At 42.3% G+C, this 16377-nt stretch overlaps 1 protein-coding gene across 2 annotated transcripts in view; it reads left to right on the top strand.

The window, feature by feature from the left end:
* Positions 1 to 8862, top strand: part of BLTP3B (bridge-like lipid transfer protein family member 3B) — a 55466-nt gene extending 46604 nt beyond the window's left edge. For both annotated transcript variants that reach the window (XM_068142743.1, XM_068142742.1), the window contains 4 exons: positions 613 to 869; positions 3881 to 3989; positions 5748 to 5917; positions 6780 to 8862. In XM_068142743.1, coding sequence (XP_067998844.1) covers positions 613 to 869; positions 3881 to 3989; positions 5748 to 5917; positions 6780 to 6905 — 662 coding nt within the window. In that variant the 3' untranslated portion in view covers positions 6906 to 8862. The remainder of the gene's footprint in view (positions 1 to 612; positions 870 to 3880; positions 3990 to 5747; positions 5918 to 6779) is intronic.
* Positions 8863 to 16377: the final 7515 nt, after the last annotated feature.

Consider the following 16377-nt stretch of genomic DNA (forward strand, 5'->3'; position numbering starts at 1 on the left):
TTAGCCTGGAGAAGAGGAGGCTCAGGGGAGACCTTTTTGCCATCTGGAACTACTGGAAGGGAGGTTGTAGCCAGGTGGGGGTTGGTCTCTTCTCCCAGGTGACCTGTGACAGAACAAGAGGACACAGTCTCAAGCGGCACCAGGGGAGGTTTAGGGTGGATGTTAGGAAGAAATTCTTCACAGAGAGAGAGAGATTGGTCATTGGAGTGGGCTGCCCAGGGAGGCGGTGGAGTCATCATCACTGGAATAAGAAGAGCCTGGATGGGGTGCTTGGTACCATGGTTTAGTTGATTAGACAGTGTTGGGTGATAGGTTGGACTCAATGATCTCGAAGGTCTATTCCAACCTGGTTAATTCTATTCTATTCTAAACTATGCTAATACCTAGAAAGGTTGGACTAGGTAACCTTTGGGGTCCCTTCCAACCTGGCATTCTATGAACTGATACACTTAGAAAAGTGCTCTGAAGTCCTGTGTTTGCTAAGCTGTGACTGGTACGTGATCAGTATTTCCAAAGTGCTTTTTGGACCATCAGCCAAAAGTAGAGGCAGAAGCATTTGCCTCTTGGTACATCCCCAAAATGTAATATGGATTTGTTTTCCTTTTGCAACAGGTTCTGACTGTAAGTCTGTGGCTGGACCAGTTAATTCAACACCTGAGATTAGTCTCAGATGGGAAAGTGGGCCCAGTGCTGTCAAACACTCTCTGCTGGCTGTGAAAAATGGTTTCCTTCAGTGTCATGTAGAGAACTTCAGTGCTGAATTTCTGACATCTTCCCTGGCCAACATTCAGCATTTTCTAGAAGATGAAACTGTCGCAGAAGTGATGCCAATGAAGATAAAAGTTTCTAATGCAAGGATTAATTTGAAAGTATGTTAACAATTAGCTGTTGGGCTGCTCTAAAGGAATTGTCACTTTGTTTCTTTGATGATAAAACTGCTAATCTGGATAGAATTAGCTTCAAAGAAACTGCTATCATGCTCTGAAATGTCTTTAGATAGCACTAAAACAATTTGAGAAGCCATAGATTTGGTTAGCTTCGTGGGATGCCTAAAGGGGAATTCTCTGCATGACCAAACTATTTATAGGTATTAATGTTTTATCCCTTTTTTTCCCCCCTCCTCTCCCAGTCACTGTTGTAGAGTGACTGTGTCTGGGAGTTCTATGGGTAAGCTATGCCAAGTTCCTGGAGGCACAGTGTGGGTTTTTCTGGTTGGATTTTCTGGCTTAGCATTTTAGAGGTTAATTCTCTCTCCTACTAGAGAGAGAGACATGCTCCTGTTGGAGCACCTCTGCTGTGAAGTCAGGCTGAGGGAGCTGGGGTTGTTCAGCCTGGAGAAGAGGAGGCTCCAGGGAGATCTCATAAGAGCCTTCCAGTACCTGAATGGGGCCTACAGGGGTGGAGAGAGACTGTTTGCAAAAGCCTGAAGTGACAGGATAAGGGGCAGTGGCTGCAAACTAGAGAAGGGCAGATTTAGATTGGATGTTAGGAAGAGGCTCTTTACTATGAGGGTGGTAGAACAGTGGAACAGGTTGCCCAGAGAGCTGGTTGGGGCTCCATCCCTGCAGATAATCAAAATGAGGCTCGACAGGGCTCTGGGCAACCTGATCCTAGTTGAGGATGTCCCTGCTGACTGCAGAGGGGGTTGGACTGGATGACCTTTGGAGATTCCTTCCATACCATTCTATGATTCTGTGATTCTGTGACAGTTCTTGCAATGAAGGTTCAGTGGAAAAGAAGGGGGTGGGGGGAGAAAAGGGAATTGCAGTTTGATCTATTTGAATACTGTTTCTTGGAACCTAGATGACATGACCTGCCCTACCTAGAAAGCAAATGCAAGCTTTTCTCACCACCATGGCTTACAATAGTAACATTAAGAGGACAACCCTGCTCAAATCTTCTCAGGGATTTTGAGATGAAGGAGAATGGTGTCTTCTGTCTTGGACAGCCATTGATAAGGTTGTGCAGATGAGGAGATAAGGACACTGATTTTTAAATTATTTAGGGGGGAAGGGTGACACAGGAAAAAACCAAACCCTAATTTAGAGAAAAGATCATTATACCATTGCCTTGGAAATTAACACTCACCCATATAAAATCTGAACTAAGTAAGGACTGCTGTGGGAGCTCCAGTTCTGCATTTGGGGCTGAAGCTTTGGTTCTGCTAAGATCATTCTTGACTGAAAGGGCAATTGTTATCTCTGTGGTGTTCTACTCAAAGTGCATCAGTGCTTTCTCTCTCTGTGATGCAGCTTTTCCTTCCTGTGAAGATCCTTAAGTACTCCTTTAGGGCTGTTTCTAGTCAAGGAGTAGCACAGGCACTTTCTCTAAGAGCTGTGGATCTGTTCCTTAGATTGCAGTGTATCACACAAGTGAATGCCCAAATACAGAGGACAGACTTAACACCCAGGCATTTCAATTGTGACAGTGCAGGTTTATTGGCAAAAAGGCAGAACTAAGCAAAGCATTCTTGAGGAAGCAGCTGTTTGAAGTTCAGAAGTATACATTAATAAACCAACAATAGGAGTCTGCTTAGCAGTGAAAGCACTGGAGTGGGTTCAGAGGAGGCCATGAAGATCATTAGAGGGCTGGAGCACCTCCCCTGTGGCGACAGGCTGGGTGAGCTAGGGCTGTTCAGCCTGGAGAAAAGAAGGCCCTGGGGAGACCTTACAGCAGCCTTCCAGTAACTGAAGGGGCCTACAAGAAAGCTGGGAAGGGACTTTTCACAAGGGCTTGTGGTGATAGGATGAGAGGGAATGGATTGAAGCTTGGCAAGGAGAGATTCAGACTGGATATTAGGAAGAAATTCTTTACAGTGCAGGTGGTGAGACACCGGAACAGGTTGCCCAGGGAGGTCATGGATGTCTCCTCCTTGCAGGTTTTCAAGGCCAGGTGGACAGGACCTTGAGCTACCTGGTCTAGTGGAAGGTGTCCCTGCCCATGGCAGAGGGGGGCTGGAATTAGATGATCTTTAAGGTCCCTTCCAACCCAAACTCTTCTGTGATTCTATAGTAAGTGCTGTTTCAGCAGTGTTCACAAGTCGCAGTGAAGTGATTCACGGTGGTTGACAAATTGCAAGTTTGCATTTCTATGGAGTTGTTAGGTAGTAAAGAGCAAGAGCACATGGTTCAAGTGCATGCTGCATTGTCTGTTCAGTGCAGTCTATTCTTCTGCTTCTTCTGGATGAAACTGGGTGGCAGGGAAGAATTTAAGAAAGGTTGTTTGAATTTGTTGCATTTTCTACTGCAGCCTCATGGCTGTTGCAGGAAACTTTGGCAGTTACATCTCAACAGCTTTCCTGCTCCGTGCTTAATGTGTATAGCTTCTGATTACACTGGCTGCATTATTCTGCTTGACAGGGATAATGAACTGTAAAGACTTCCTGAAGAGACCTCAAAAGAAGGAACTTGTGAAGTTTCTCTTCTGTTGAGTACAGCAAAATAAGGCAACTGCAGCTGGCATCACCCCAGACTCAGTTCTGTAAAGACAAAATCTGCTCAGGAGCGATAACTGTACCCATTCAGTCTTTAAATAGTTCAAGGCAAGATCAGGTACTATATGGTGCAGGCTTCTTATCTCTCAGAGCTCGTGAGCTAAAGACTGTCTTGAGTTGGGGTATAATCTTATTGAGATGTCTGTAGAAGTACTTTGAAGTATTTGAGTCAGGCTGTGTATACTGAGATCAGCAGCCTTACTCCAGAGATAAACTTGGGCCTTTAATATGATCCCTGGGGAAAAACCAAACAATTGAGCAAAAGTTTAGTGGCAATCCCATTAGAAAATGGAAAGTTTCATTAAATGCACTGCTGTCTAACTGAACATCTGCATCAGCTCTCTTGATTTCCCAGTGAAGTGATTCTTCAACCCTTGTGTGTTATAGGATGACAGTCCACGGGAAAATCTGAAGGCAGCTGAGCTGGTACCCATCAAACTGCATATTGACATTCTCTGGATAGAGAGAAACGATGATGGCTCATTTCTCATTAGAGGTTTGTATGTTTCTGCACCTTGAGTTGTAATTACTATGAATAGCAGGTTTGCCTTTGCACAGCCATGTGGCTAATAATGAAAAGACACTGGATGGTGATCGGGGTGGGTTGTGTTGCCGCCTACCTTCATTCCAAGTGTAGTCACATAGGGGAAAATTGCCTTTTGGAATGATGTGTTGACTGTGATAGCAAGCCACAGCTGAATCAGTCTGAGAGAAGTAAAAATATGCTTACCACTTCATCAGGATGTGCTTCACCAGGGCATGCTGCTCATGACGAGACTCATCAGAAGTCTAAAGTTCCCAGAATCAGGTTGCAAGATGACCCTCAAAGGTCATCTTGTCCAAACCCTCTGCAGGGAGCAGGGACATCTCCAAGGTAATCAGGTTGCTCAGGACCCCATCAGGTTTGACCTTGAATATCTCCAGGGATGGGACCTCAACCATAGTCCTGGGCAACCTGTTCCAGTATTTCACCACTCTAATTGTAAAGAACTTCTTCAAGCCTGTCCAGGCTCCTCTGAAAAACAGCTTTGCCCCTCAGTGTGTCAGCTTGTCCCTCATTGCTGAGGGTGCACCCAGGCTTTAATACTGGTCCTGATATCTTAATCCAACAATGTGCAATTTATTGTGTGACTTGAGGAAGAGGAAGGAGAGTGCAAAGTGATCTTGATGCTCTCTTCACCTACCTAATGGGAGGGTATAGCAAAGATGGACCAGACTTCTCAGAGATACTCTGTGGCTTGATTTGCTTGTACTTGAATTTCTCTGCATTACCTGATGCATTGCTTGAGTGTTTAAAGATGCTGAGTGCATGTTGGTCATTGTTTTACACTAAACACTGGGAGAAATAGTAATTTAGTGAGCAAATGGATAGTTTGAAGGCTTCTTTCAGCTCTTGTTTCTTTGGCTTTTTGCTGTAGTGCTTTGATCCCCGTTCTTGCTGTGTGCTGCTCAGGTACAGTGACTTCAAAGGCTGAGGTCAAACCCATAAATCACTGCAGTGCAGACAGCATCTGCAGTGCTGTATTTTGTGTGGTGGGAGGAAGGGGTAATGAGCAAAAAAACTCCTTGTTCAGAAGGAAATGTTTTGAAAAGGAGGAAAAAAACCAACCCAGAGTTTATTTCAGCCCGCTAAGAGCCATGACCATTATGTTTTCCCCTTGGTGTACAGCAGGATATTTTAATAGATGCTACACTGCAGGGCAGTTCTCAATGCTGGGAAGTTGCTTTGAGGCCAAGCCATTTAAGTTATTTTCTGAGTTAAAAACTTGATCCTGCAGGTTGCTCTCAATAGACTTCAAATGTAAATGCAGGCCTCAGATCTGGTTTGGACCTGGAGGCAGCATATGAAGAGCAATATTGGTAGCTTTCAAGCTTCTGACACTTCAGAATGCTTATTCTGTGGTGATGGGATTGGTCAATACACAAAATGTGTTCAGTTTCCTCAAGCTGGTAGCCACATGTTGCTGCTTCTCGTGCCTCCTTTCCTTTCTCTTCTCCTCCAAAAGGGTATATGGCTTAATTTATTTCTTTTATTCTTAAATATTACTTATAAGTATATAAGTAATATATAAGTATATATATATTACTTATTGTTATGTATTACTTATATATTACTTGGAGGTAAATATTAATATACTTCATAGAACCAATATGTGGTTTTAATTTTCTGCTGATGAAAATCAGGCTTCTTGAAAATAAAAATACTACAAACCCCTTAAGCCCTACACTTAAGTTTTCTCTTTTTCTGGTACAGACAATCAAAGAGTAAATGATGTGTCAAAGATGAAGAGTTCAAGTAGTGTGTTGCAGCAAGCAACTGGACCTGCTGGAGGTAAAACACAGGACCAAGCCACGCAGACTACTTGGGAAGTTCCCAAACCTTCAAACTCAAACAGGGCTTCACCTGACTTCCTTAAAAATGAGGTATTAAGATTTGCTTTTGACTTCTTTTCCTCCCTTCAAAATGATGTTACAGTCATTAATCATCCTCATTGTTAGATCATTTAGGGGTGGGCTTGGGGACACTTCTGTTTAAGATGGAAAACAAGAATTACAGCTATTGGAGTATGGTTCAGTACTTAGTACAGCACTCAGTACATGGAGAATAAATCAAGTCCTGCTTTCTACACAAGGTGATAGTACACTGCAAACTAAGTCTTTTTGACATCAGAGGGAGTTTTATGGGAGAGCAAGTCACAGAATGTTAGAGGTTGGAAGGGACCTCTGAATACTGAGTCCAAATACACCCCTGCTAGGGCAGGATCACCTAGAGTAAATCACCCAGGAACACATCCAGGCAGATTTTGAATGCCCCACCAAAGTCCTTTATTGTGTTCCAGCACAACACAACTGCCAAAGACAAAGGCCTAGTCTGTCAGGTCAGGCCCCAGCTAATCTGTCAGTCATACCTGGGAGGTGAATTGATGGTGTCAGAGCCTGCACATCGGTCTGACTGTTTTTAACACTAAGAATCCATTGCTAGAGCTCCAAATCTGGCTTAGCTAAAACACTGGGGACCTTGCCTTTCAAGCTAACTGCATCAACTCTCTCCATGTTACAAGTTCGTTGACTGGGAACCAGTTGCAATTGACTTGGCCCCAGCAAACCCACACTTAGATTAGAACTGTGAGCAGATGGTATTTTAGAAGATCACAAAATCAACCAGGTTGGAAGAGGCCTCCAAGATCATCAAGTCCAACCAATACGCTGATAAGTTGCTGAACTGGAAGCAGTGGTCTGTCTGCAAGAATACCAATAATGCTCTTTTCTACCCCCACTCTTTCAGCTCTTTGAAGAAAATGAATGTCTCAAACAGGAACTGGCAAAAGCCAAGATGGCTCTTGCTGAAGTCCAAATGGAGAAGGATGCTCTGCTTCATCGTATCAAGAAGATGAACATTGATCATCAGTAGGACAGTGTTCTGTTGGGGCAAGGCATCATCGACAGGACGCCAGGCCACGGTGGCATCTAAAATGCTGTTTGTAAATTGCTGGCAGACATGGTTTGGCTTTTTTTTTTTTTGTCACAGAGAAAGTTTTCTCATTGCAAACAGAATGTTTGTGAACTAGTTCCTATTCTTAAAAGATCATTAAGCATTGTCGCTTTTTTTCCAGCGCCCGTTTTAAACTGAAATGACTTTGTGGGGCAGGGGGGGAGATCAGTTTCTACTGTAGTTTATTAATTTACTGAAGGGGAAAAAAAAAGTCATATCCTCTACTTTGAGTATTATCAAAGGAGGTGTTATTTTTAAAATGCTTTCTGAGAAGTGGGTGGCTCAGCAATGCCAGAAGATGCCTAGATGCATAACTGAGGAGAATGTACCACGCCTCTTTGACAAACGGAACCTCTGCTCGTTAAGGTTATGTTGGTCTGTTGTTGTTACCAGGTGTCCATACAGGAGGTTACATTTGCACTATGATGATCATGGGCTAGACCCTCTAGAATAGTATAGCTATTTGAAAATTCAAAGAGCAGCCCTAAACTGGCCCTGAATTTAGTGTAATTTGCCCAGAGAGGATTTTAAGACTAATCCTCTGGTGCTATCGAGATTCCACGTACCCTTTCCATGTGCGCTCCTGAAATGCCACAGTAAGAGGGCGTACTGCTGGGCTTTCCTTCTGCTTGAAGGTCCACTCAATCTGTACAGCTGACACAATGCAGACATTCATAGCTTTTGATTTTTCTCTTTTCCCTCTCTCTGGGATGAGGATATAGCCCTGCAATAGGCTCCAGCCCTTTGTGGAAGCTGAGCTTTGTGCCATTTTCCATGCATGTTCTGATTCCTGCACAACCCATCAGACATGCCCAAGGATTTGGTCCAAGGTGTTTAACTATGTAACATCAACGCTTCTGAAGGGGTTGGAAATCCTCCAGGGATTCATTAATTGTATATTGCTTTTTTTTTTTGATAGAAAAAGAAGAGTCATTTAATTACCCAATGAAATGGTGAGATTACATCAGATGTAATTACAGTTTAAATCATGGGTGATTTGTACAAATGGAACAATAATTTTCAGCTAAAATCTGGTACAGATGAATAAATAAGAAAGCACAACAGTGTAAAATGGGGACTATAAGAGTGTGCTTCTAAACCACGTAGGAAACAACATCCAAACCCATACCTGCCTGTAAAAGATGGCTTTTGCCAGGAGTGAAAGTGACTGAATCATTTAACTGGTGACCTTGAATGTGACAACTGAAAAAAAACCTCTTTTAATTGCTACCATAATTGTTTCTGCTCCGTGGGATGTTGGAGGGAAGTTTTGTTTGTAGATGCACAGGCAAATCTCCAAAAGCATTTAGTGTCCTGTGGTTCGACTTTGCATATTCAGGCTGTCAAACTAGTTTTAATTAACATGGTTTTCATTAAAACTTGTTTGGAGGACACAGAATTTCCACTGCTGAAAATAGTTGTTGAAAGTGTGTGGCTTCTAATGAAGAACTGGTTCAGGCACTATTTTAAAAGCCTGCCTTGTCAAACCCTACTTGAAACTCCCTTTAGTGCCCATGGAAATTTTTATCTTGCTATTATGAATAAGATGGGGGGAGAAAAAAAAATAACATACACACAGGTGTTTCTGAGAGAGAAACTGAAGGTTTCTGTTGCAAAAGGTGTTGAAGACAAGGCAGTATTGGATCTGAGTATTGTAATTTCATACAGCTATCATGGCGGATTCAGGGCAGCTCTCTCCTGATTTCATTCTGATTGGTACTGTTAAAGTCGGTAATTCTTACTGGGTTTATCCCTGCCAAGATCTAGTTAGAATTCTTCTGAAGAAAGGAATGTATAGAGTGCTTAGTAGCATGTTGCTGGAATAATAGATTGAGAATTGTCTGATTTTTAAAAAGAAATAAAGAGCAATATCAAATGCCTGTACTTGTTACTGCACAAGCTGGTGCCTGCTGTTTCTGACCAAACCCAACCCCAGCCACAACCCAAACCAGCTCTTCTCAGTACAGATGTTGAATTTCAGGGTATTGCTTTCCTGCACTTCACTGGAGCTGAAAACATTTGTCCTTCATGGCAGTTTTGCAGTGATGAGCATCACCCCTGGACTGTCAGAAGGGGTGGGTGTACTTGGGTGTGATTACCAAGAGGGGTAGTCCTGTGCCACTCTGAAAATCTTGCTGTTGAAAACCAGTGCAGAGGGAAGCTTTTATCAGTTTATCAATGGTTGGAAGTACAAAGTTAAACTAAGCCTTAATAGGTAAGAGTAAAAATAGCAGTTAAAGGCTTCAGTTAAATAAAAAGGCTTAATTCATTCTCAGAGCTCTGCTGGTGTTCATAACCTCCTTAAATCCTAGCTATGAAATGTGTACCATCAGCAGAGCCTCTTGAATGAATCACCACTTTTATTCTGCAAAGAACTAAACGGAACAGAGTTGGGAGAACATCAGTGTGTACAGAAAACTGCCTCCAGAAGCCTTGCAGGCAAACTCCTCCCAAGTTCTACATCTTCTGTAGAAACTGGCCTACAGACTAGCTTAAGACTCAGTCAGCTTGTTTGGAAATAACTGGTTTGATGTCTAACAAAGGTTTCAAATCAGTGCACCTTGAAGAGGCTCTGCCCTTTCCCAGGCTAGCTCATTGGTCCTGGTTTGCACTGTTCCAGTCCTCACAGTAACATTGTTGGTAAGAACCAATTTTAAATCACATGGCCTGAAAGAATGATAAAAGGGAGCTTTGTAAAGAGCATGGCTGTGCTATGATGGCCTTGCTCCAGCTTCATGACAGTCCCTGGATTAAACCCACCAGGGTGCTGGCTGGGAGGGAACTGGTTTTCCCTGGGTTTTTTTGTGGTGGTGTTTTTTCTCCTGCCCAAGCCCTTCATTTCCTGGTCCTATTAGCCATGTCTGCTTGTACACTGTCTCCCCTAGGAACTGACTTGGAGTCTTAAACTGGTATTATAATTGATTTCCAAAGGATAATTGCTAGCTACAGAACACTTCCTAAGCCTGACATGATAATGGTTACCTTTATTCATAAAGAATTCATAATAAATGCAAGTGGAAGGTGATAATAAAGGTAAAGACTTTATCAAGTGTCTGTAATTAGAAGAGCACAAAATGTGCAAGTGGATTGCAGAAGGAAACTCCTTGCAGTGACCAGATTCAGATAAGTAATGATGGAGACGATGGTTTCTATGTAAAAAAGTGTTTTCATAATGGGCTAGACCTTAAAACATTCATCACAAACTGCTTGAAGTAGATCTTCAGCTCACTGTTGCTCCCTGCAAATTGTAGAGAGTACTTCAGGTTCTGATTCAGCTGTTGATACAAATCAGTCTTTTTATCTGTTGTAGGAACAGAAAATGACCTTGCTAATATGTTAAGTAGCAATGAAGTTGTGGGTACTTTCTGTGAAATCCACTAATTCATCCCTCTCAGTAGGGAAATGATTTTTCTGACAGCCCTGCCACCCAACCTTTTTCTTTTTTTCTCTGTTTTTTAACCTTCAAGTCCATGCCACTTCACTTTTGCTGACTATCTTTTGAATAGCAGCCCCATTTCCTCAGCCTCAGTGAAGATGCTTGTCACTGTGAACCTAGCAGCAGGCTTTGAAGTGCTGAAGCACATCTCTAATGTATTGAGGCAAACAGGTGGCTTTGGTGCAGGCAGTCTGCCCTAAGCTGCTCTTTGTAGTTTGGTGATGGTGTAGCTCCTGATCTTGTGTTGCTGATTAACAACATGGAATCTGAAGGTACAAGCAGCACAGAGATCACCTTCTGCAGTATATAAGTTCATGTTAGGGATAGTGGTCTTGTGCTGGAGGAACAAAGCTCTGATTCTCAATGAAATTAAGAAGCATAAACCTTAGGATTAGTAAATGGAAGCTGCATAATTATAGTTTTACAGGATTTTAATAATCATAGATTCATAGAATGGTTTGGGTTGGAAGGGACCTTAAAGGCCATCTAGTTACACACACACCCCCTCCACCATGGGCAGGGACATCTTCTACTAGACCAGGTTGTTCAAGGTCCTGTCCAACCTGGCCTTGAATGCCTGCAGGGAGGGGGCATTCATGATCTCCATAGGTAACCTGCTGCAGTCTCCCATCACCCTCACTGTACAGAATTTCTTTCTAATACCCAGTCTATGGCTAAGCCTCTGCCAAGTTCAATCCATTCCCTATCATTCTATAGAAGTCCTTGTAAAAATTCCTTCCCCAGCTTTCTTGTAGGTCCTCTTCAGGTACTGGAAGAGGCTGCCATAAGGTCACCCTGGAGCCTTCTCTTCTCCAAGCTGAACAGCCCCAGCTCTCTCAGCCTGTCCCCACAGGGAAGGTGCTTCAGCCCTCTGATTGTGTGTCCCACCAGCAGTTTCACAGATGACACTAAGCTGAGTGGTGCTGTTGATATGCCAGAGGGACAGGGTACCATCCAGAGGTACCTGGATGAGCTGGAGAGGAGGGCCCAGGTGACCCTCATGAGAGTCAACAAGTGCAAGCCCCTGGGTCAGAACAATCCTCACTATCAATACAGGCTGGGGGATGAGATGATAGAAAGCAGCCCTGCAGAAAAGGATTTGGGATTTCTGATGGATCTGCTTGTCTGCAAACCTCAACACACCATTACACTGTCACAATGTCATTCTGTTGTTAACCATTAACTGCTGAAGGTTTTGAGCAATGAGATTTATCATATTGAAGTCTATGCTGGGTAGTGTTTTACTAACAAGAAAAGCAACACTTACACAGCTCTCAGAACTATGAATTTTTCAGCCATTTGCCTTTTAAACATGAATAAAAGATGGTGAGCAGCGCTCGCCTCACCTCTCCACCGCTAGATGGCAGTCCAAGAAGTCACTTGTGGCTTCCTCTCTTGGTGGGTACCAACCACTCTCTCTGGTTTCTTGCCTCGTCAACAGTCTCATTAAACTAGAAAACGTCAGGACCCAGCTTGGAGGTATTTATAAACTCTTAAAATCTCCCAAGATGACTTCAACTCAGGCTTTTAAATCTTGTCAATTAGATAGCTGCTCTGCCAGGGCATTTTCATTTTAACTCTTCAAATAAACCACATGAGCCACCTGGCTGTTGTTCCAAGAAAGACTTTCTTCCCCCTCCTAAGTTTACATAAATTCTAAAAGATTTTTGTCCATATTTTCCTTTTTTGCAGTCAAATGTGTATCGTGTGGGCTTTTTTTCCCCCTTCACCATTACCTGTGAAATAAAAAGGTTAGGGAAATTTTCTTGTTTTCTTAGCCCAGAATCATAGAATGGTTTGGGTTGGAAGGGACCTCCAGAGGTCACAAAAGGAGCAGGGACGTCTTCCACTAGAGCAGGTTGCTCAGAGCCTTGTATCACTGCATGGATAAACAACTCCATCTTGCTGTCACCAATTTATTTGTTACATTTCCTTGCTAACTAGAAAAAAAAAAGCCCCAACCCTGATCTTATTGTACTGATTTTTACTCAGAGAAGCACATATAGAAGTTTCTTGGGGAATAACCAAATGTGTCTTTTACAAATGCTCACTTAACCCACCTTCACCAGATGGGGCTCCAACAGGCTAGCTTCTATTAACACTATCATGTGTGGTAAGGGATCTGGAGTCACTGCTTTTTATATCCTCTTTGGTTATTCAAAAACTTAGAGGCTGAATGACTAAGCAGAGAGAAAAGCAATCTATATAAAATTTACTGTAGGAATGAGACCGCTTTATTTTTGTCCAGCAGAGAAAACAGCATAGAAAGCAGATTTCTTTTCATTCCTCTGGAACCTTCATGTGTTTTTATTCCTTCTGCTTAATGCTAGTTTTTATTTCTTACAAGAGACTGAAAGGATAGGCACGAGGGAGGGGGTTTTTTAAGTGTCCTGCAGTGCCACATAGTAGCCAATTTGGCAATGAACTGGACACCCGCACAATCACAGCCACTGATGTGAACTGAATTTGGTGTAGCAAGGAGGCTTCTCAGGTCAGACTAAGCAGGATGAGTCCTGAACAATAATTTGCATCTAAAATGTGTGATTCAGTATTTCAGTAATAGTCACCCAACCCCTCCCCCAACAATCTATTTGCACACTTCCTGAGTGCTTGAAAATATTTATGCAACAGCTTTCTTTAAAATCACAAACATAGATCTCATCTCCAGCATTTCATTTCCTGTCCAGGAGTCACAGAAATTAATTGCTAAATTCTTTAAAGCAGCATCACAACTATTTGCTTTAGCTAGTTCCCAGATCCTTCCAAACCACTAGCAGCTGAGGTCATGCAACTCTCATGGAAAACTGCCAGTTAAGTTTCCAACTGGTATTCATCTGAAGATACATCTGAGAGTGGTCACGACCTGAGTGGTGAGGCTCTTAAACCTTCCTCTGGAATTATCAGAGTAACTTCCAGCTTATGCAACAGGAAAGTATTCAAAGTTATAAGGCTAAGAAGATTAAAAAAGACTCTTTGAAATGGGACTTGACAAAACATTTCAATAGGCAAAGACAACACAGAGTTAATCTCTTTTGCCTTTTCCCATTATGCAAAACACATCCCTTATTTAGCTACTGTAAGTCACTGCTGTCAGGCAAGAGGAAGAAGGGAGAGTATTTGAAACAAGCGTAGGGAAAACAATACACTAGAACAAATTCTGGGCACCTTGTTCAAGAAAACCTGTTCCTGCCTGGCTGAATAGCTGTCATCCTTAAATGTCATTGTGGCTGCCTTTAAAATCTACAGCTGCTGGAGTCAAAAGGAAGATTTTTACCTAGCAGTAATTAGTGATTCATAGGCAGGAACAGAGTTGTTATTTATTTATTTTTGCTCCTTCCCCATCTGGTGACAGGAGCTGGTCCAGAGAAACACTATAATGTATGGCAGTAGCTGGCTACTAACTCACAAGGGCCTTCCAGTAACTGAAGGGGCCTACAAGAAAGCTGGGGAGGGAATTTTTCCAAGTGCTTGTAGTGATAGGACAACAGGGAATGGATTGAAGCTTGAGGAGGGCAGGTTTAGACTGGAGATTAGAATGAAATTCTTTACAGTGAGAGTGGTGAGACACTGGAACAGGTTGCCCAGGGAGGTCTTGGATTCCCCCTCCCTGGAGGTGTTTGACACCAGGTTGGATGAGGCCTTGAGCGATCTGGTCTAGTGGGAGGTGTCCCAGCCCATGGCAGGGGGATTGGAACTAGATGATCTTAAAGGTCCCTTCCAACCCAAACCATTCTTTCATCTATGAAACACTGCAATTAGAGTATCACTACCACAATCCCCCAGTTCTGATGTCCCTTCAGTGTCCCTTCACCTTAAGGACACTTGAAAAAATCTTATGCCAATCAGGAGAACCTACATGAACTGAGGTTTCTGAACAACAGGAGACTTCACTAGATCAGACACTGTGAGATCTCACCCATAATACCATTCCTGAGATCCATCAGAGATAGGTCTGATACTTCTGCCAGAAGAATCTTGAGATGTTGTAAGCATCAAGTATGTGTTTCCTACAGCCATCCTAGCAAGGTAATTTTCCCTGTCAGAAATGCAGAGTTATTAGAGAAGAGATGGAAGTAGAAAAGAGAAACAAGGATCATTGCTTTTATGAAAGGAAGTTTAAAAGTCATGGAAAGAGAGAAACACACAAGAAACGACATGCTGAGCATTAAATCAGGTGGTATGAGCATTTAGATACCACAGACATGTATACACAATGTACATTAGATTAGGAACATTACCAAATGTACCAAAGGAGACTTGATAGGGTGCTTGGTTGCGTGGTTTAGTTGATTAGGTGGTGTTGGATGATAGGTTGGACATGATGATCTTGAAGGTCTCTTCCAACCTGGTCTATTCTATTCTATTCTATTCTATTCTATTCTATTCTATTCTATTCTATTCTATTCTATTCTATTCTATTCTATTCCATAAGATTCAAAATGTGGAGCTGGAAAAGATGGTTTGATATAAAAACCAATCCTACTTAAACCAAAGAAAATTGACTTGGTTTCTACAGCAAATCTGAACTGCTTCCTTGCCATAATGGTGGTGCTGTGGAAAACTCCCACATCATAAAAAAGTATTAGGCTAATGCAGGGCAGAGCCTTCACTGGGGTATTGCTCAGAGAAGCAATAGTTTGATGAAATGCTAACATCACAATCAACCTGTGCAGTCCCTTATTTTGCCTCTGCAATTTTAAACGTGTTTTATGGTGTCCACCATAAAGAGGAATGATGGGATTCAGTAGTAGCCTCACAGAAGCTCACTGATTTGCTACTACAAAGCCTTTTTCAAGAGACTACAGTGCTTGGCTGGTTCAGAGCTGTGAAAGGAGAAATGAATGCAAGAAAAAAATTTGATCACAGCAGCTATCAGATTTATGTGACTTAAGAATCTTCCTACTTGAATTATTCATCCTACTTTAGTTATTCACTCTGTTTTAATCGTGTTTCATACACTCCTCTTACCCTGTCTCTCTCTATTGAAGCGGGATCTTTTTAGCTCTGATTTGTGGTATACTTAATTATTTGATTAAAAATTACTTTGCATTAATTATTGCATATTTTTCTAGGATGATGCCAGCCTATTTGCATCTCCTTAGCAGAACATATCTCTCTGCTTGCTACCCTCTTAAGAGCATGTAGAAATAGAACATCTATCACAACCAGCCAGTGTCCTTCCTGGGGAGAAGAATCATAGTATCAGTCAGGGTTGGAAGGGACCACAAGGATCATCTAGTTCCAACCTCCCTGCCATGGGACACCAAAGGACAATTCCTAAATGTGTTTAGCTGAATCAGCTCCAGTTAGAGGAGTGTCATGGATATGCTGGCATTCCTGCAATCCTCTCTGCTTCCTTTGCTGCTGAGGCACTATTGTGTTCTTTGAACATTTACCTTACATGTTGTTGTTTTTTCCCCCCCTGTATATATCTGTCTCTGAGCTCTTAGTTTTAATTTAGCTCCTGAATTAAAATTAGTAGAGCTTTTTTGCCTGGGGTTGATAGTCACCCTCACTTCAGCTAATGAGCGGAAATCAAATTAATTGGCTGGTTTAGCCATAGACTTGACCAATTATTGTCTTTGACCAAAACCTTTTGTATTGTCCAAAGGCTGAAAATGAGAGCGTCGCCACATTAGCAAACAAATTACTCATGCTAATATTTTCCTCTGGTAATCCAGTTACACAAGAGATAAAGGAGATTTAGACATTCACTGCATGAGCACATCCTCTCATGCAAAAAGCAGTAACTTTCTTCCCTAGGCAGTACAGGACTAGCTCTCAAATTTTAATAAACACTCCAGAATGTTGTTTTCTGGGGCTTGGAGAAGTAATTAAGAATAAAGAACCTTTTTACTGTTGGACTGAGTAAAGGATGTTGGGGGCCCTAATCTTGTGCTGGGAGCAAAGTCTCAGCTTCACTAAATCACTCTCTTAGTATTAATTGTTCCTTTT

This window comes from Melanerpes formicivorus, unplaced genomic scaffold (genome assembly GCF_026170545.1).
Source record: "Melanerpes formicivorus ecotype bairdi unplaced genomic scaffold, bMelFor1.0.p_v2 SCAF_8, whole genome shotgun sequence".
Taxonomy (NCBI): Eukaryota; Metazoa; Chordata; class Aves; order Piciformes; family Picidae; genus Melanerpes; species Melanerpes formicivorus.